Source organism: Kogia breviceps, chromosome 15, assembly GCF_026419965.1.
Source record: "Kogia breviceps isolate mKogBre1 chromosome 15, mKogBre1 haplotype 1, whole genome shotgun sequence".
Lineage (NCBI taxonomy): Eukaryota > Metazoa > Chordata > Mammalia > Artiodactyla > Physeteridae > Kogia > Kogia breviceps.
Genome location: NC_081324.1, coordinates 40810046 through 40830715, shown reverse-complemented (window position 1 = coordinate 40830715; position 20670 = coordinate 40810046). Strand labels below are relative to the sequence as shown.

Sequence of the window (20670 nt, the reverse complement as noted above, 5' to 3'; positions counted from 1 at the left end):
CAACCTAAGTGTCCATCAACAGATGAATGGATCAAGAAGATGTGGCACATATATACAATGGAATATTACTCAGCCATAAAAAGAAACGAAATTGAGTTATTTGTAGTGAGGTGGGTGGACCTAGAGTTTGTCATACAGAGTGAAGTAAGTCAGAAAGAGAAAAGCAAATACTGTATGCTAACACATATATATGGAATCTAAGAAAGAAAAAAAAAGGTCATGAAGAACCTAGGGGTAAGATGTGAATAAAGACACAGACCTACTAGAGAATGGACTTGAGGATATGGAGAGGGGGAAGGGTAAGCTGTGACAAAGTGAGAGAGTGGCATGGACATATATACACTACCAAACGTAAAATAGATAGCTAGTGGGAAGCAGCTGCATAGCACAGGGAGACCAGCTTGGTGGTTTGTGACCACCTAGAGGGGTGGGAGGGAGGGAGACACAAGAGGGAAGAGATATGGGAACATATGTATATGTGTAACTGATTCACTTTGTTATAAAGCAGAAACTAACACACCATTGTAAAGCAATTATACTCCAATAAAAATGTTAAAAAAATAATAAAAAATAATAAGTGATGCTAGAAAAACTGGACAGCTACATGTAAAAGAATGAAATTAGAACACTCCTTAACACCATACACAAAAATAAACTCAAAACGGATTCAAGACCTAAATGTAAGACTGGACACTATAAAACTCTTACAGGAAAACACAGGAAGAACACTCTTTGACATAAATCACAGCAAGATCCTTTTTGACCCACCTCCTACAGTAATGGAAATAAAAACAAAAATAAACAAATGGAACCTAATGAAACTTAAAAGCTTTTGCACAGCAAAGGTTACCATAAACAAGACCAAAAGACGACCCTCAGAATGGGAGAAAATATTTGCAAACAAATCAACGGACAAAGGATTAATCTCCAAAATATATAAACAGCTCATGCAGCTCAATATTAAAGAAACAAACAACCCAATCCAAAAATGGGCAGAAGAACTAAATAGACATTTCTCCAAAGAAGACATACAGATGGCCAAGAAGCACATGAAAAGCTGCTCAACATCACTAATTATTAGAGAAATGCAAATCAAAACTACAATGAGGTATCACCTCATACCAGTTAGAATGGTCATCATCAGAAAATCTACAAACAACAAATGCTGGAAAGCTTGTGGAGAAAAGGGAACCCTCTTGCATTGTTGGTGGGAATGTAAATTGATACAGCCGCTATTGATAACTGTATGGAGGTTCCTTAAAAAACTAAAAGTACGGGCTTCCCTGGTGGTGCACTGGTTGAGAGTCCACTGCCTATGCAGGGGACACGGGTTCGTGCCCCTGTCCAAGAGGATCCCACATGCCGTGGAGCGGCTGGGCCCGTGAGCCATGGACGCTGAGCCTGCACGTCCGGAGCCTGTGCTCCACAGCGGGAGAGGCCACAACAGTGAGAGGCCCACGTACCGCAAACAAACAAGCAAAGCTAAAAATAGAATTACCATATGATCCAGCAATCCCACTACTGGGCATATACCCAGAGAAAACCATAATTCAAAAAGACACATGCACCCCAATGTTCATTGCACCACTATTTACAATAGCCAGGTCATGGAATCAACCTAAATGCCCATCGACAGATGAATGGATAAAGAAGATGTGGTACATATATACAATGGAATATTACTCCGCCATAAAAAGGAATGAAATTGAGTCATTTGTTGAGACGTGGATGGATCTAGAGACTGTCATGCAGAGTGAAGTAAGTCAGAAGGAGAAAAACGAATATCGTCTATTAACACATGTATGTGGAACCTAGAAAAATGGTACAGATGAACCGGTTTGCAGGGCAGAAGTTGAGACACAGATGTAGAGAACAAACATAGGGACACCAAGGGGGGAAAACTGTGGTAGAGTGGGGATGGTGGTGTTCTGAATTGGGCGATTGGGGTTGACGTGTTGACTGATGTGTATAAAATTGATGACTGATAAGAACCTGCATTACAAAAGAACAAACAAAAAAACAACTAATGCTAAACTTTCTTTGGGTTATTTGTATGGAAATATGTTAATATAAATGTTTCAGACATTACATGAAATTTCTAAAAATCTTATATGTTCTGACATAATGTTATAAGTCATAATTCTAGTTATTATTTTAAAATGTATATCTCAGAAATAACTAAATTTCCTTGTCAATTACATTATTATGAACTTCCATCAAATCTTTAACCATGGTCATTTTTAAGTCTTTTGTCATTTACAGACAGTTCTGGATGTACTCTGATGCTTTTGCAAAAATGTTCCTATCAAAGGGTTTCATCTTCAAGGAATTCATGGAAAAGACTCTGACAAGTACAGGTTTCTGGTAACTGACTATACTGCTGAACTGAATGAATAAGCATTTCCAGAACTAATGGAAAATTGATGAATTCATAAAAATGCTAACAAATGATCAAGATGAAAAAAAAAATTACATGTGACTGAGTGAACTGATGAGGATGATTATAATTTTTGTGACTCTGAATATTAAAAAAATCCCACAAGGACTCAGAGGCAAAAAATATACAAATCAATTTTCACTGCAAAGTAAAAGAGCTGTCACAGTGGAGGATTACTGGACTGAATGTCAATATTATGACATAGTATGAGTGTGTTTCGTGTTTGGTAATTGCAATCATTGTTGCTTTTGTTGTGGTCATCCACTTACAATGCTTGGTGTCAGTTTATTTACCTATTGTAGAAACAAAATACAGTGTGTGTGTGTAAAAAAAAATCTGATAAAAAAAAGGATACAGGTATATGTATAACTGAATCACTTTGCTGTATACCTGAAATTAACAAAACATTGTTAATCAACTATACTCCAGTATAAAATAAAAATTTTAAAAAGACAAACAAAACAAAACAAAATCCTTTAGCCAAGGTAAGGTTTTCTTTGACTGCAGTCACCTCACTTTACAGATGCCTGGGCCACTTCCCAGCCTGAGCCAGAAAATTGTGGGTGGGGTTTTATATCTGTAAAACATTCTGCAAGTGATTCTGATGTGTAGGCAGGCTTGAGAACCGTGGGCCAGTCAAGGAGTCATGAGAGACACCGTGAAAGAGAATTGCATTCCTTTCCCTCAGAGCACCTCTCTCATTTTGTCAGTATATATACTTCAGTAGTACTACTGGGGTAATACATATCTTCTCCATGATTAGATTGTAAGCTACATCAACATTTTTGCTCACCACTGTATCACCATCACCCAATCCAATGTGTGGTATACACCCAGTCCAATGTGTGGCATAAACTGACTGCTTTGGACCAGAAGTGTGGATTTAAGTGTCAGCTGTTTATGGAGTTGTCTAGGGAACCCAGTTGTGGGGCTGGAAGCACCTCTGGTAAATAAGATCCTGGTTCCAGTTAGCTCTTAGTCCAAGCAACCCAAGAACCTCCACGGCACCTTTGGAAAATCCTTCTTACTGCAGTATAATGTATCTGCATTGTCTGCTTACTTAAACACTAATTGAGTTTTTATTATAGTCAAGTGCTGTCTACCTGTTTTAAGTGTCTTCATCCATTTCACCTTCATAGCACTCTATGCTCTACAGTTTTACAGAAGAGAAACAGAGAAGTTATGTAATTTGTCTCAGGTCACATGGTTAATAAGTGATGTAGTCTGGACTGTTTTGAAACCACATGGTCTGATTCCAGAGTCCACACTCTTGGATGTGTGTTCTGCTGAACTGCCCTTTCACATCTGCCTTCCCCCACCAAACCAAGAGCACTTTTAAGGACAGCCTGTGGTTTTCGCACATTTCTCTAACAATATTTATTGAGTGCCTACTTTTGTGCCGGCACTGTGCAAGGCACTGAGCAAAGAGTTATAAACAAGACAGTGTCCTTGCATTACAGAACTTAAAAATAGTAAGGAGAAGCAGATGTCAAACAAAAATCGCACGGAATTACCTGATTTAATCGTGATAAGAACTACAAATGGGAGAGCAGAAAGTGCTCTGAAAGTGTCTGGTAAAAAATCTAACCTAGACTGGGGAGTCAATAAGGACGGCTGAGAGCGGACTCAAAAGCGATCTCTGGGCGCGTGAAGTGGGAGGAGAGATTCCATCAGTGCCCCTCCGACTCCTCTGCTAGCGGCCTGGCACACAGGAGGCGCCCGGTAAGTGCTTGTGGAGTCAGTCGACGCAAGGGCGGGTGGATGAACCGGCAAGCGGACAAATGCATGAAAGATGGACGGACGGACTGATGGACTAATGGACAGATGGGCGGGCGGACGGTAGCATCGAGGGGCGGCCACCTGGTGCAGCCGCAGGCTCTGCCGGGGCCGAGGAAGGCCGAGGCCGGTCAAGGGCGGTTTGGGAAACACCCAGGGCCGTGCTGCCGGACCACCACACTCACCCTTTGCTCCACGGGCTGCGGGGACCGACCCCAGGCGGGGAGCAGAACGGCCTCTGGCCGCGCGCGCCGGAAGTGGGAGCGGCGCGCCCCTCTAGGCCGCCCGGAGGACTGCAGCTCTGTGGCGGGCGCGCGGCAGAGTTCGGAGGACCCGTGCGGGGTCGGGCAGAAGGAGTGCGACTGTGGGTGGGACCTGGTGGGGAGAGCCCCAGGTTGAAAACGGTTGACCGGCGACTGAAAGAGACAAAAAGAAATAGAGATAGAGGTTAGTAGAGCATCAAGGAGATAAAAATAGAACCCATCATCTGTAAATTTGGGGAAGAGGACCAGATCACATTCACACACCACAAACACGTTGACTGTCTGCAATGACAGTTCTAGAAGTTACGGGGATGACTGTAGGGGAAGAGGCTGTACCCTGGCATGGCGAGGGGACAAGGCGGAGATCAACCCTACCGTCGACTGCAAGGGCGTGGGGACCGGGGCCGAGCCAAAGAAGGGTCAGTAATTTCCCGTAGAATGCGCTACTCAATCTGAGCCTTAACGACCGAGTAAAATGGAGATTTGGAGGAGCACAGGTTTCCCAGGTAGGGAGCGGCAGGAGCGAGAGCCCAGCGGTGGGACGTACAGGGCACGCTTGGGAGTTAGCCCAGCATCTTGGTTGGCCAGAACCTAGGCTAAGGGATGGGTTGGGGTCAAGTTTGGAGTGTTTCAAATGCCAGGCTAAGGAATTAGGAACGGTGCAGGCCATTTATACGTGAGATGGCCAGAACTGTACTTCAGGGCAGTATCTGACAGTACTTTGTAGAGAGGATTAAAGGGCAAAAGAGATGAGAGAAAGAGGACAGGCGGTTAAAAATGTGAACTTAGCAAGATTTGCTAGTATCTGAAAATATGATTGAAGATGGGAAAGGGAATGACATTACCAAGGGAGATCTTATGGAAAATAAACAGGGAATTATGAAATACTAGTACCTGGGGGTGAGAAGAGGAAGAGTTGGTAAAGAAGAGGAGCTTCTCAGAGAAGTTGGGCCCAGCTGGTTCAAACATCATAAAAGCCAGGAGAGCATCTCAGGAGAGGGAACAGGTGACTAGGAGTTGTGCCAGACAGCTGGAGATGATGAGAACTAAGGTGATGCTGGAATTAAGGCGAAGGGCAGAAGAAGGGTCAGAGAGAGATGTTAACTGAGGAATGTCCTTGCCAGGGGTTAAGAAGTGTATGGTAAGGCCCTGAGAATAGATAATAATTCTTTTTTTTTTTTTTTTTTTGCAGGCCTCTCACTGTTGTGGCCTCTCCCGTTGCGGAGCACAGTCTCCGGACACTCAGGCCTAGCGGCCATGGCTCATGGGCTTAGTTGCTCTGCGGCACGTGGGACCTTCCCGGACCGGGGCACGAACCCGTGTTTCCTGCATCAGCAGGCGGATTCTCAACCACTGCGCCACCAGGGAAGCCCAATAATTCTTTTAAAGAAATGTGATAATGCAGGAAGGAAAAAGAGAGGACACTGGTTGGTCTAGGCAACAGGACTGAAAGGTGTTTCTTTGTTTTCTGAGGAGGGTAGAGACCTGATTATGTTTGTAGAAAAAAGGTAAACTATGAGTGGGGAGAAAAATTAAAGATAAAAGAAAAGAGGAATAGCTGACAGGGAGAGAATAAGACTGGATAGGTCTCAGAAAATAAGATGAAGCATTATAATAAAAAATGGTGCATTCGGTCTATGTTGTCATGCTTTGAATGCAGACCAGCCAAGTAATATAAGTTAGTAATGCTGATTTTACCAGTAAATATGTGCATGTACCGTTTGTTGAATTGTCACAAACTGAACACACTCATGCTACTAGTGCTCAGATAAAGAAACAGAATATTATCAGTCCTCAGAAAACCCCCTTGTGCTCTCCTCAAGCCACGACCCTCCTCTAGCCCTGAAAGATAGACTACACTGAACCTTGAACACGATAGATTGGCCTTGCCTATTTTTGTATTTTGTATAAATGGAACTAAGTATGCACTCTTTTAAGTCAGACTTCAACATTGTTTGTGAAATTTGTTCATATTGTTTTGTAGATGTACGCTGTACATTTTCACTTCTAATAATATTATATTTTGTGATTATGCCAATATTCAGGCATTTTATTATTGGTGAACATTATTGAGAGTGAAGTATTTAAGTCTAAGTACATTAATTTATCTTTGAATAGTAAACCAACCTTGTATTAATTACTAAGATAAATTTACTTGATTATGGTATATAATTTTTTAATATATTAAGGAATTTAATTTACTATTATTTGATTGAGAATATTTGTGTCCATATTGTTAGAGGTATTGGTCTGTAGTTTTCTTTTCCTGTGGTATCTTTGCTGGCTTTGGTATCAGAGTAATTACTGGCCCCATTTATTTTCTGGGAGAGATTGTGAAGGATTGGTATTATTCTGTTTGATAGAATTCACTAGTGAAGTCATCTGAGCCTGTGCTTTTGTGATTTACTTTGTTAGAAAAATTTTTATCACTAACTCAATTTTTTTACTTTTCATATATTTATTCACAGGTTCTATTTCTTTTCCAGTCAGTTTTAGTAATTTGTATATTTCTAGTAATTTTCCCATTTCACTTACATTGTGTAATGTGTTGGCATAAGGTTGTTTATAATAATCCCTTTAAATCTCTATAGGGTTGGTAGAGATGTCCCCTCTTTTTGGCTTTTGTTAATCTCTCTTTTTTCCTTGGTCAGTCTAGTAAAGGCTTGTCAATATTTGTTGGTATTTTCAAAGAACCAAATTTTGGTTTGATTTTTTTAATTGTTTTTCTGCTTTTTATTTCATTAATTACTACTCAAATCATTATTACTTCCTTCCTTCTGCTTTTTTTGGTTGTTGTTAAGTTTGCTCTTCATTTTTAAGTTTCTTAAGATGGAAACTTAGGTTACTGATAAGAGATTTTCTTTTCTAATATAGGCATTTCAAAGCTAAAAAAATTCCTCTAAGCACTGCTGTAGCTGCACCCTATAAAATTTTAGATGTTGCATTTCATTTTCATTCAGTGTAAAACATTTTCTAATTTCCCTGTGATTTCTTCTTTGAACCACAGGTTATTTAGATATGGGTTGTTTAATTTCTAAATATTTTAGAGTTCCCAAATTACTCTGTGGCTTGATATGCCCTCTGGGTCAGTGAAAACACTATCAACCCCAGTCTCTGGGCCACATAGGTCCCATTGGCCCCTGAGCCACTCTCAGCTGAGGTGGCCTTGGTGTCTCAGCCCTCAGTAGTGGACCCACCCTCTGGGTACTCCATTTCCTGGATGTAGAATCCCAAAAGTCTGACAGCTTTCCTTTATTTTGTTCTGTCTCTGTCAGGAATTTCCCTGGTTGTCCAGTGCTTAAGACCCTGCGCTTCCACTGCAGGGAGCATGGGTTCAATCCCTGGTTAGGGAGCTAGAATCCTGCATGCCCTGCAGCACAGCCAAAAAAAAAAAAAAAATTCGGTCCAAGATGGCAGTGTTGTTTCTGGTGCTATAACATTCTCAAGAGCCATGTTGGTCTTCCATTGATATCAAGGGGATCTACACAATTGGATACAAGGGTCCTCCACAGATCCTTCCTATGGATAACCCCATTTCTATTCCTGGTTTCTGTTGAGATGGTTGATTGGAGCCATGAATCACACATCTAACCTCTTCACCAAAAGGTTGTCCAGCTACACTCATGGCCTTGTCTCCAGAGCATGCTGTCTGTGTAGGCTGAGGATTTTCCAAATCATCAAGTACTGATTCCTTTTTGCTTAACAGTTCCTTCCTCAATTTATCTCTTCCTCTAACATTTTACTATAATTAGCAAGGAAAAAACATCAAGCCACACTTTACACATTTTGCTTGGAAATATCCTCAGTTAATTACCCAAGGTCGTCACAAGTTCTATTTTCTGTCCAACAGCAGAATATGATTCAGCCAAGTTTCTGCTACTTTCTAACATCTATCACCTTTCTCCAGTTGCTAGTAATGTTTTCTTCATTTCTGCCTAAGACCTCTTTTTTGGCCACGCTGCGTGGCTTGTGGGATCTTAGTTCCCATACCAGGGATTGAACCTGGGCCCTGGCTGTGAAAGTGCTGAGTTCTAACTACTAGATTGCCAGGGAATTCCCCCCACCAGAAGTTTTTTTCTTTTTTAATTTTTATTGGAGTATATTTGCTTCACGATGTTGTAATAGCTTCTACTGCACAGCAGAATGAATCAGCCATACATACACATATATACCCTCCCTTTTGGAGTTCCTTCCCATTTAGGTCACCACAGTGCATTAAGTAGAGTTCCCTGTGCTATACAGTATGTTCTCATTAGTTCTCTATTTTATACATAGTATCAATGGTGTATATGTGTCAGTCTCAATCTCCCAGTTCCTCCTATCCCCCCTTCCCCCTTGGTATCCATACATTTGTTCTCTACATCTGTGTCTCTAGTTCTGCTTTGCAAATAAGGTCATCTATACTATTTTTCTAGATTCCACATATATGCAGTAATATACGATATTTGTTTTTCTCTTTCTGACTTCACTCTGTATAAAAGTATTTTTTTTAATGCTCATTATTTCTAGCAAACTTCTGTTCATGACAATATATGTATTCTCTAAGATGACAGAGGATTCCTCTACTGTCCTTTTCACTTCCTTCTGAGGCCCTGCCAAAGTCACCTTTTTTTTTTTTTTTTTTTTTTTTTTTTTTTTTTTTTTTGCAGTACGTGGGCCTCTCACTGTTGTGGCCTCGCCCATTGTGGAGCACAGGCTCCGGACGCGCAGGCTCAGCGGTCGTGGCCCACGCGCCCAGCCGCTCCGCGGCATGTGGGATCCTCCCGGACTGGGACACGAACCCGTGTCCCCTGCATTGGCAGGCTGACTCTCAACCACTGCGCCGTCAGGGAAGCCCCAAAGTCACCTTTAATGTCCATATTTCTACCAACAATCTCTTCAAGGCAACCTAGACTTTTTGTATCATGAGCCTCAAAACTCTTCTAACTTCTAGCCATTACCCAATTCTAAAGCCACACCTACATTTTTAGATATTTGTTAAAGCAGCACCCCATTTCTGGTACCACAAACAGAGTGGTTTAATACAACAATAATTGATTTTGTCACAGTCTGGAGGTTAGAAAGAAGGGCCATGCTCCTCTAAAGACTCTGGGGAAGGACTGGTTCCATGCCTGTCTCCTAACTTCAGGTGGTTGCTGCCGTCCTTGGCATTCTTTCCCTTATGGATGCATCACTTCAGTCTCCGCCTCCACATTCACATAGCATCCTCCTCTCTCTGTGAGTCCCCTCTGTGTCTGAATTCATCTCCTCGTATATGGATACCAGTCATTGGATTAGGGCCCACCTTAAACCAGTATGACCTCATCTTTACTTGATTACATGTGCAAAGACCCTATTTTCAAATAAGATTACATTCGCAGGTAACAGAGGTTAGGAGTTGAACATATCTTTTAAGGGGGGGGGACACAATTCAACACAACAGTGTGGTAAGTACAAATTAAGAGTTGTTTAAACCGCTGTGACTTGGTTTTGAAGTTGAAGACTTCAAATTGTTGCAAATGACCTCATTTGATTGAAGACAAAAGAAATGATTTGATCAGAATTCAACACTAAAGGTCTTGGGGAATTCTAGTGTTCTGATACAAGCCTACCCGTCTCTGCAAAGTGAACCTCGGGAACTCTGATTATATTGGCCATTATTTCCCCTCTGAGTCTGAGTTTTCAGCATTTGCTCTGTTTTTGAAAAGTCAAAGTCAATTGGACACACACATTAACATTTCAAAGGTGTTGTATTGTTGTAATTCAGGTGTCTTATTCAAAACAAACAGCAGCAGCCTACTCATTAATACATACTTGACCAAAAGGAAAGTTAATTTTTTTTAATTTGCCTTCACAATTTGGATTTCTATCCCTTTTTTACCTAAACCTAGAGATTGAGTTTTAAGTTGGAAGTTCATTCTTTGTGAAGATTGCTTATATAGTCTTAAGTATCGAAGGAAATTAATTTCCATTGCAGTGTAATACATGGTAAGCAAAAGTTCTCATGTAGGTCTTCATGTTCAACTTTCTGAGGAAGAGGTCCATAGTTTTCATTATATTCTCAAAGGAATTATATTATCTCAAAGATTAAGAACCACTACTCTACAAACCATGCCTAAATCAGATATATGTTAGTTTGGCCTAGTTTCTCCCAAGAGGAAATGGAATAGGAAATAGAAATCAGGTAGAATATTGGGGGGGGGGGGGTAACATATCAGTTTCATTCTTGAGGCTCTGATATCATTTTCATGCCTGTATTACCACCCCTAATCTCTCTGGAAACCTCTGAATGTCTTTTACCTTACTGAGATGAACCTCTTCAGTACCAGCTGGAGTGGACCACAGTTGGGTCTAGGTTTGTTTTGGCCAATCCATCGAACTTTTGAACTCCAAGCTGGCTTCTCAGACTTACTCACAGAATGGAACATCTCTGGTAAGACTCCACAAAGCAACAAATCTAGCATAATCTGAAAGAACAGTTTGGTTTCCTTGGTTAAACACCCAGAAAATTTATGTTCACTTTATCACTTCTGGGTAAAAGATTAACAAAACCCTTACATTTGTACGTGAGAATTAACCTTTGGTTGACTTTCCCATTCTCTTTTACTGGAAACCTATTACAAGTATGTCAGCTATGGCATTCTCATACACTGTTGGTGGGAATGCACAATGCTTCAGCCACTCTGAAAAGCAGTGTAGCAGTTTCTTAAAATGTTAAACATACACTTAACCAGGAAAGAGAAAAAAGCATATGTCCATGTAAAGACTTGTACACGAATGTTCATAGCACCTTTACTCATAATAGTGAAAAAACTATAAATAACCCAAATGCCCATCAACTGGTGAATGGATAAACAAATTGTGCTGTGTACATCCAATGGAATATTATTCAGCAACAAAAAGGAGTGGACTATTGATACACACAGTAAGATAGATAAATCACAAAATAATAATGCTCAGAAAGAAGTCTGAGTGCAAAACAGAGTGCATTCTGTTTGATTCCATTTAAATAACTCTCTATAAAATGCTAATTAATCTATAGTAACAAAGCAGAACAGTGGTTGGGGGCTGTGGTAAGAAAGGGAGGGGTTATCAAGGGAAGGAGGAAACTTTTGAGGATGTGGTCACAATTTTCATTGTGGTGATGGTTTCACAGTTGTATACATATGACAGAATTTACCAAATTGTATACTTTAAATATTTGCTGATTATTATATGCCTGTTATACCTCAGTAAAGCTATTTTTAAAAAAGCATCTGTACTCCCTACTTGGGAGGGCTGGACCCAAACGAGTTCCTTACATTTTATCAGGGTCTCATTCACACACCCCTAAGATTTCATAAATCAGAACAGGGTCTTAGGCTGGAACAGAAAACCCTTTTCCTCTTCCTCAATCATTACTTAAGCCAGCCACCATTTTCTCAAACCTATACCTTTTCCTCCGACATCTTAACCCAAGTCACATGTCTCACTGGTCTCAATACTTCTATTATTTCTTATTTCTATATCTCCCCCCCCCGACCCCGCCCTTATTTCCCAAGATATTTCCAAGGAAACAGCAATATCCTTTCCTACCCTGATGCCCTCCCCCCCCCCTTTCAGGTCCTTCTCACGCTGATCCTTTAGCCAGAATGAGGATTGTATTGGCAAGCAAACATTTTAGGAGACCCCATGGCCTTTCTTGATAGCAAAGTAGGTGAAAATCCAGCTTTGCAGCAATTTAGGGATTAATTCCTGAGCATTATTTATTTATTTTATTATTATTATTTTTTGCAGTAACGTGGGCCTCTCACTGTTGTGGCCTCTTCCGTTGCGGAGCAGAGGCTCCGGACGCGCAGGCTCAGCGGCCATAGCTCACGGGCCCAGCCGCTCCGCTGCATGTGGGATCTTCCCGGACCGGGGCACGAACCCGTGCCCCCTGCATCGGCAGGCGGACTCTCAACCACTGCGCCACCAGGGAATACCGCATTATTTATTTTTAAGGCAGTGCTTCTCAAAGTGTGGTCCCAGGACCAGCAGCATCAGGATCACCTGAGAACCTGGGCTCCCATGACAGACTTACTGATTCTAAACCAGCGTGGGGCCCAGCAATCAGTATTTTATTAGAGGCATGCCACTATGCTGGGGAGGAAACTAGAGAGGACAGGAAGAAAGAATGGAAGCACACCAGCGAATCTGACTGACAGGTTTGTGGTTGGGTGGGTGGGGGAACGGATTAAAAAAGAGAGATAATTAAGGAAGAACTCATTTTGTAGTCAGAAAACCTACCATGCCCCAGGGAGCTTTCTAGAAAGATGTTTTCTGACATTCACGTCAAGAATTGGCAGATACGGTAACTTCCCTGGTGGTGCGGTGGTTAAGAATCCGCCTGCCAATGCAGGGGACACAGGTTCGATCCGTGGTCTGGGAAGATCCCACATGCCGCGGAGCAGCTAAGCCCGTGCACCACAACTACCGAAGCCCACACGCCTAGAGCCCGTGCTCCGCAACAAAAGAAGCCACCGCAATGAGGAGCCTGCGCACCGCAAGGAAGAGTAGCCCCCACTCGCCCGCGCACAGCAACGAAGACCCAACGCAGCCAAAAATAAATTAATAAATTAATTTTTAAAAATCCGAAGTGATTAAGTTATGTGTGTGTATATATATATATATATATATATATATATATATATATATATATATATATATACACACATATATATTTTTTAAAAAGGAATTGTTAGGTAGTGCCAGCCAGGCCCCACGCTACGGCTCCGCTGGGGCCAGATCCGCAGCTGTTCAGGGGTTAAATCTCGGCAACTCCCCGCCCCCACCTCATCTCGCCGCCCTCTGCCCCGCGCGTGCGCACGTGCTAAGCCACGCGCCATAGAGCTGAGCAATCCTCCCAGATTCCTAGAGCGGTCGGCGGTCATGGCCGGTTTGTAGGGTGTAACCAGGGTGTGAGGCTTGACGGTGACCTGGAGAATACATCGAGGTATGGGTGATGTCGGCTCACGGAAGGCAAAGGAACTCGGGTGATCTGCCCTCCCCAGCGGCCTTGCAGCGCCACCGGGGAACCGTATGCTGTTTCTTGAGTCCGTGGGGAGTCGAGGCTGCCGACGTGGCCCCCAGGCGCGGCTCCTGGGCATTGCGAGCTGGTCGGTTCTCGGCCTGGTGTGCTTTTGGTACGCGGTCAGCCCTTGACTAGCGTTTGGTTCAGCTGAATGAACACCAGAAACTTTGGGGGCGGGTGGAATCCAGAGCTTGGATGCATTCACACGAATCAGCGGACGAATGCGTGAGTGTGAGAAGAACGGAAGGAGGGAGAGACAGATCATGACGATGGATCAGTAGTGTCATTTCGGTGTAGGAGGGGCAGCGACTAACATAGAGCTAACCTAGAGCAAAATTCTGAAATTCCCTCCCCTGCCTTATCTTTACAGTTATATCCTGATTTTGGTAGCATTAACCCCCGGATTATCTTTGAAGATCTCTAGATTTGGAATGGAGAATGTATGTCCAAGAGGGGTGATGCCTGACTCCTGAATGATAGGGAAAGAAGCGTAGTAAATTTGAAAGAAAAGCGCTTGAAAGTTAAATGAGATTTTGTTTTCTCTTTAACTTCTTCTATATCTAGAGGATGTTTCTGGTGGTCTAGTCTCAGAACTTATATCTCCAGTCTCCACAATGATTCCCTTCCAAGTCCAGTGGTGCCCAGTTGCCTCCAGGTCTCAGACTCCTACGTGGACAAGAAAAGCTTGGTGAGGAAATGGTAAATCTCCATTTGCTCCCTGAGGTGTCACGTGTCCAGTGGCAGTCCATGGAGATCCAAATCAATTATGAAGCTCAAGAACACTACCTTCTGTCAGGTGAGAAGCAGTGTGTATCTTTCTTAGTGGTTTGGGTGGGGTGGGGATTGGTGCCGTGTTACTTTGCTGTGTTAGTGTCTTCAAGTGCTATTGGTATTCCTCATTGCCTAGCCCCCACTGTATTAGGCAGTACCATTTCTTTTGTGCTCCAAGCCCATGGCTTTATTGTACATTCTGTAATCAAATTCTCTTGGTTTTCCTTCCTCTCCTTAAGTCCCCAGTGTCATCCATTTGTCCCATTATAATCACCTTATTACCAATCTGTCAGTGTTAGGTATTTGCCCTTTAAAATCTTTTCAAGTCATCTTTCTCATGTACTCCCGGGGCATAGTTAAGTTTTGGAGTCTGACACCTGGATTCAAATACTAGCTTTGTCATTTACTAGCTTCAGTAAGTTACTTACATTTAAAAAAAATAAACCTGTTTCCTCACTTTGTAAGTGTATAATAACTCATGCCTTGGAAGTTATTTTGAGGGTTGTGTCTATCTATTACTCCATAATAAAGGACCCCGAAACTTAGTGACCTAAAACACTAAGACATTTTTCAACCACGTTGTTTTCTTATGGTTCTGTAGGTCATCGGCTTGGGCTGGATTCAGCTGGGCAGTTTTCTTCTGGAATCACTCAAGCTCAACTAGGGCCAGGGTCTATGTTGGTATCAATCAGAACGTGTCCAGCTGTTGGTGCTGGCTATAGCTTGGGTCACGTATCTCCGGCAGGCTAGCCTAGACTTTTTCACAGGGCAGCTAGTCTTTAAAAAGAGAGAGGGATGCTAAGCACTTTTCTAACCTATGTTTGCATTACATTTGCTATTATCTCATTGACGAAAGCAAGTCACATGACCAATTCCAGAGTCATTGTGGAAGAAAACTACACAAGGATATAGATATTAGGAGATAGGATCATTGGGGTCCATTAATATTATAACAGATACCACAAGCACTAGATAAGATTCCATATATACGGCTCTGAGCACATACCTGGCTGGTAGTAAATTCTTTACGAATGGTAGTCACTGTTATTTTTAGTAAGATAATCTTGGTGCCAACTTTGTTCAGATGTTCTGCAGGCTCTCATTTCCACATCATATTTTGCTGCTTTTTGATATTGGTCTTCCCATTACTGCTGTTTTGCCTATGAAATTAACCATCTGTTGTCCTTTTCTTTTACTCTAAATCTTTTGCCTGTCTTTAGTTTTGGAGTATCTGTTATTTTATTTTATTTAGTTTCTCTCTCCTGTATTTAGAATTTGTTTTTCCTTAAGAGTCTATTTTAAGGCATCTAGCTCTCTTCTTTCCTGAGAATCACTGAGAATTACTGCCTCCTCCTTGTTGTTTTACATAAATTGACATACATACTATACGTGTTTGTATCTCTTAGAGTGTGTATAAAATAACATTTTTTATGATAAAGAAATATAATTATATTAAAGTGCATTTATAAAATATAGAGAGGCACAAAATAGAAATTTTAATAACCTACAACTCCACCATTTAGAGTTAGTCATTGGATACATTAATATATTAATGTATCCTTCAAATCATTTAATTAACTGTTCAACAAATATTTATTGTTGATAAATGTTTATTAGTTCATAAGATCATAACTTATTAATGATTATTAACCATTAATATAATATTATTAGTTATTGAAGGTTTATTTTGTACCAGCCACTGTTCTAAGTTCTGGGGATGTTGCAGTGAACTAATTAGAGAAGGCTTTGCCCTCAAGGACTTTACATTCTAGTAGGGGAAATAGGAAATATATAAATATACAGTGTAGTATCAGATAGTGATAATGGTTATAGAAGATGTATCAGTCAGGATTCTGGCAGGAAACAGATGGCACATTCAAATTGGGTAATTCAAAGTTTCATAAAGAGGATGGGAAGGATTACAGAAATCAACAAGGGATGGAGAACAGCATACACAAAGCCTAAGCTGACAGTCATAACTATCCTCTTCCATCACCCACTCCATATTGCCCTTACCTTCTGCCAGAATCTCAGTGGCACAGAGTTCTTTATCTAGTCAAATAAAATAAACCTTTTCTAGATGACCTGAGTCCTTGGTGATCCTGTCTCTTACAGGTTACTTCCATGAACCATTGACTGGGCCTATTAGACATGAGAGAACTACGAGGCACCCCCACTGAGTCCTCTGAGTTCCAGTAGCAGCAGCCATTTCCCCACTGGTGACTGGTATCAGTCATTCTGGCTGGTAGAGTGACCCCATCTCTGTGGGCTGGTTTGGCAGTTTGAGGAGCCCAAAATACTGAAGCAGGACGCAGTCTCAACTTCAAATTTAACAAAATTATGACTTTGTCCCATGGTAGAAGTATTTTTCCTTTGAGAATCAGAACCTTGAACCCACCAAGATCATAGGGAGAGGAAGCAAAAATAATATAAGTGGATTGTGAGGTATATAGTAAGAAGATACATTATTACTTTCTCTACCACCCTTCGTTCCTATACCCATGTATTATGGCCATGGGGAAGACAACACTGTTTATCACCCTTTAGTTTAATGCATGTATTGCATCCTGTATGACAGCACCCCAGACTTATCAAGCTGTTGTTGTCTAGCTTGTACTGTAACTGAGCCTACATTTAGTCATTCCACCATTATCACAATCCACTTACTTCTGGATGATGGGACATGTGGTAAAACCCATGAATCATATGTGTATGAGCTCATTGCTTAACTTCCTTCCCTGTAAAATGACTCCTTTGGAGGTAATATTATAGAGAATACCATGATAATAAATACGGCATTCTCTTAAGTCAATGCAAATTTGTATCTAGACTATGTATTTAGTCCTTTGAAGTTGCTGCCCTTTCCATAATAAAAGGGGTCAGATGTAATGAATCTGTCCCCAGGTGGCTAGCTGGTTCCTCTCTAGGGAATGGTACCTTACTAGGGTCTTAGCAGTTGGCTACTTGGGCACATAGCAATGATTATAGTCATATCAACCTTGATAAGTGGAGGTCCATATTGTTGAGCCCATATATAGCCTCCATCCCTGCTGCCATGACCTCTTTGTACATGAGTCCATTGGGCAAACATTGGTAAAAAAGCTGATTGACATAATATGGATCACCAAGTCCATCCTTCTAATTGAGAGGCTTTTCCACAGTGGATGCCCTTTGGTGAGGATTCACATGGGCCACAAACATATTCATTCTTTGGTTCATCCTCATACTTTTCCTCCAGAATTCTTATTTCTTGTCTTCCAATCTTGTTCTTTCCAGGTACCTAACTAATCAAATAACCCATTAGTCACTATCCATGGATCAGTATATACATGTATCTTAGGCTATATTGCCTTCCATGGAAAGAAGACAATCAGGTGTATACCTGAAATTCTGCCCACTGGAAGGATTTGCCTTTACCAGCATGTTTAAGGCCACCCCTGAGTGGGTTGTAAGTGAAAGGTACTCACTTTCAGGTGGTGCCCACACACTGGGCAGGCCCACCTACAAACCAGTTCTGTACATTTTCCTCCTCTGTTAACTGGTAATAGGGAATTCCCATAGGGCCATGAATATAGGTTGAGGGGGAGAGGTAGTGGGGCAGTAGGAACAAGTACTATGGGAATCTGAGTCACTAGCACATGGAATTTACTTGTCTTCCAGATATGCTTTTATAATGGAATACTGGTTTGTATGTTCAATTTTATGAATTGATGGGTCAAATAACAACTAATACATAGTGGTCAGTTTGCAGTAGTTATTTGGTGCCCTGTGGTCAAGCATTAAGTTTCTGTTAGTGCCCCAGAGCAAGCCAGGATCTGCTTTTCACTTAGAAAATTGTTGGCAGAAGACAGTATGGCCTTACTCCAGTGTGGTTCTCTTGTAGAGGCTTGCAAGAGGCTTCATACAGCAACCATGACTGCTGCAGACACTTCCAATACCATTGGTTATCCTGGTTAATAAGGGTCATGTGACAGGACAGCTTGCATTGCAACATGGTCCTACTGCAGAACGTTTTTTTACTCTAAGCCTCACTCAAAAGTAGCAACTGTGCAAGTTACTCAGATTGGTCATTTCAGCACATTTACTATGGTATCTGTTGCCTCAAAAATACAGGTCCCAGCAAGCATTGTGCCTTTCTGAGGTGGTAACAGTTGGTTAGAGAGATAACCAAAGTGAAAGAATAAGCCATGTAACCATCTGAGAGAAGAGTCTTCCAGGTGGAGGGAATAGCAAAAGTCAGAGGCCCATAGATATAGCAGGAACAGAGTAATAAGCCTGGGGTAGACAGGTGATAGGGGTGGTTTAGAATGAAATGAGGGCAGAAAGAAAGAAAGGGACCAGATCGTATGGAATCTTCTAAGTCACGGTAAGGACTTGGGAAACCATTGGAACTCTTTACACAGGATAACCTGTAAAGATCACTCTGACTGTTGTATGGAGAGCAGGAGAAAGGTAAGTTAGCTGGAAGAAAGCAAATGATTTAAGAGAGTAGTCAACTATGTCAAACAAATCAAGAATAAGATTGAAAACTGACCACTGGATTTGTCAAGATAGAGCATATTAGGGACTTTAATAAGTGTAGTTTTGATGGAGTTACAGAGATAAAAGCCTGATTGCATTGGGTTAAAAAGAGAATAGACTTGATGTTGGTTAGAATATAGAACAATGTGAACTATATACACCTGATGGAAGTGTGAATTGGCTTAACCACTTTGGAAAAGTCTAGTTGAAGACCTAACAGTTCTGATCCTAAATTTATGTAACCTAGAAAAACATTTGCATATGTGTATCAAGATAGACGTACCAGCATATTCATATCAGCATTGTTTGAAATAGCAAAATGTTCTGATCCTAAATTTATGTAACCTAGAAAAACATTTGCATATGTGTATCAAGATAGACGTACCAGCATATTCATATCAGCATTGTTTGAAATAGCAAAATGTTCTTATCCATTGAAGAAGAATGGATAAATCACTTGTGTTATATGTCACACTATAATAGTGAACGTGAAAGGACTACAGCTACACACATGACTGGATGAATCTTCCAAACATAATGTTGAGTAAAAAAAAACAAGTCACAGAATACATGTGGTATGATTCCATAAATGTATAAAGTTCAAAAACATGCTGCATTTGCCTGCTAGGGCTATAACAAAACCACAGACTGTGTGGCTTAAACAACACAGATTTATTTTCTCAGTTCTGTGCATTAATTTTAGTCATCTATGCTTTGCTTTCTTCTAGAAGTTTTATAGTTTTAGCTTTTATATTTAGGTTTATATTACATTTCTAGTTAATTTTTGTGTATAGCATAAGAGAAGAGAGTTAATTTTTGTTATTATGATATCCAGTTGTAACACTTTTTGAAAAGAGACTACCCTTTCACCCTTGAATTATATGGGCAACTTTGTTGAAGATCAGTTTTACATACATGTTTGGATCTATTTATAGACTCTGTTCTATTCCATTAATGGATATGTCTATCCTATGCCAGTACCTTGCTGCCTTGATTACTGTAGCTTTGTAGTAAAACTTGAAATCAGGGAGTATAAGTTCTCTAATTTTGTTCTTCTTTTTCAAAATTGTTTAGACCCTTCTGTGCCTTTCTACACAAAGTTTAGAATCGGTTTGTCAGTTTCTACGAAAAGGCCTGCTGAGATTTTGATTGGGGTTGCATTGAATCCATAGATCAATTTGGGGAGAATTTCATCACTTTAACTATATTAAATCTTCCTATACGTAAATGATGGCATATATTTCGATTTATTAGATCTTTAATTTCTCTCAACATGTTGTAGTTTTAATTATGCAGATATTGCACATATTTCATTGAATTTGTTTCTAAGTGTTTCATTTTTTTGGTGCAATTGAAAAAATTGTTTTCAATTTTAGGTTCTTATTGTTCATTGCTAGTATACAGAAATACAATCAGGTTTTGTGTATTGCACTAATAAAACTATTTACAAGTTCTAATAACTTTTTATTTTTTATTTTTTATTTTTTATTTTTTTTGCGTTACGCGGGCTTCTCACTGTTGTGGTCTCTCCCGTTGCGGAGCGCAGACTCCGGACGCGCAGGCTCAGTGGCCCTGGCTCACAGGCCCAGCCGCTCCGGGGCATGTGGGATCTTCCCGGACCGGGTCACGAACCCGTGTCCCCTGCATCGGCAGGCGGGTTCTCAACCACTGCGCCACCAGGGAAGCCCAATAACTTTTTAAAGACACTTTAGGATTTTCTGTATACGTGACTGTGTAGTCTGTAAGACAGTTTGACTTCTTGTATGCCTCATTTATTTTTCATGTCATATTGCATTTTCTATGAATATTGAATAAAAGTTGTACAATATTGAATAAAAGTAGTTAAGAGAGGGCATCCTTGTTTTCCTCCC

The 20670-nt window shown here is 41.0% G+C and overlaps 2 protein-coding genes across 4 annotated transcripts in view; one reads left to right on the top strand and one right to left on the bottom strand.

Annotated features, from left to right (window-relative positions):
* The window catches only part of ZSCAN30 (zinc finger and SCAN domain containing 30), a 90281-nt gene that overhangs the window by 15169 nt on the left and 54442 nt on the right, over window positions 1-20670 (bottom strand). The window lies entirely within an intron of this gene.
* LOC131742929 (zinc finger protein 271) overlaps window positions 1-20670 on the top strand; it is a 52421-nt gene that overhangs the window by 26933 nt on the left and 4818 nt on the right. Inside the window, exons 1-2 of one of the 3 annotated variants that reach the window (XM_059041350.2) lie at window positions 13293-13429; window positions 14072-14303. The exons of 1 other annotated variant lie outside the window; for it this stretch is intronic. In XM_059041350.2, coding sequence (XP_058897333.1) covers window positions 14204-14303 — 100 coding nt within the window. In that variant the 5' untranslated portion in view covers window positions 13293-13429; window positions 14072-14203. Of the gene's footprint in view, window positions 1-13292; window positions 13620-14071; window positions 14304-20670 lie in introns of those variants that run through there. One more of the 3 variants, XM_059041351.2, reaches the window with a different exon arrangement.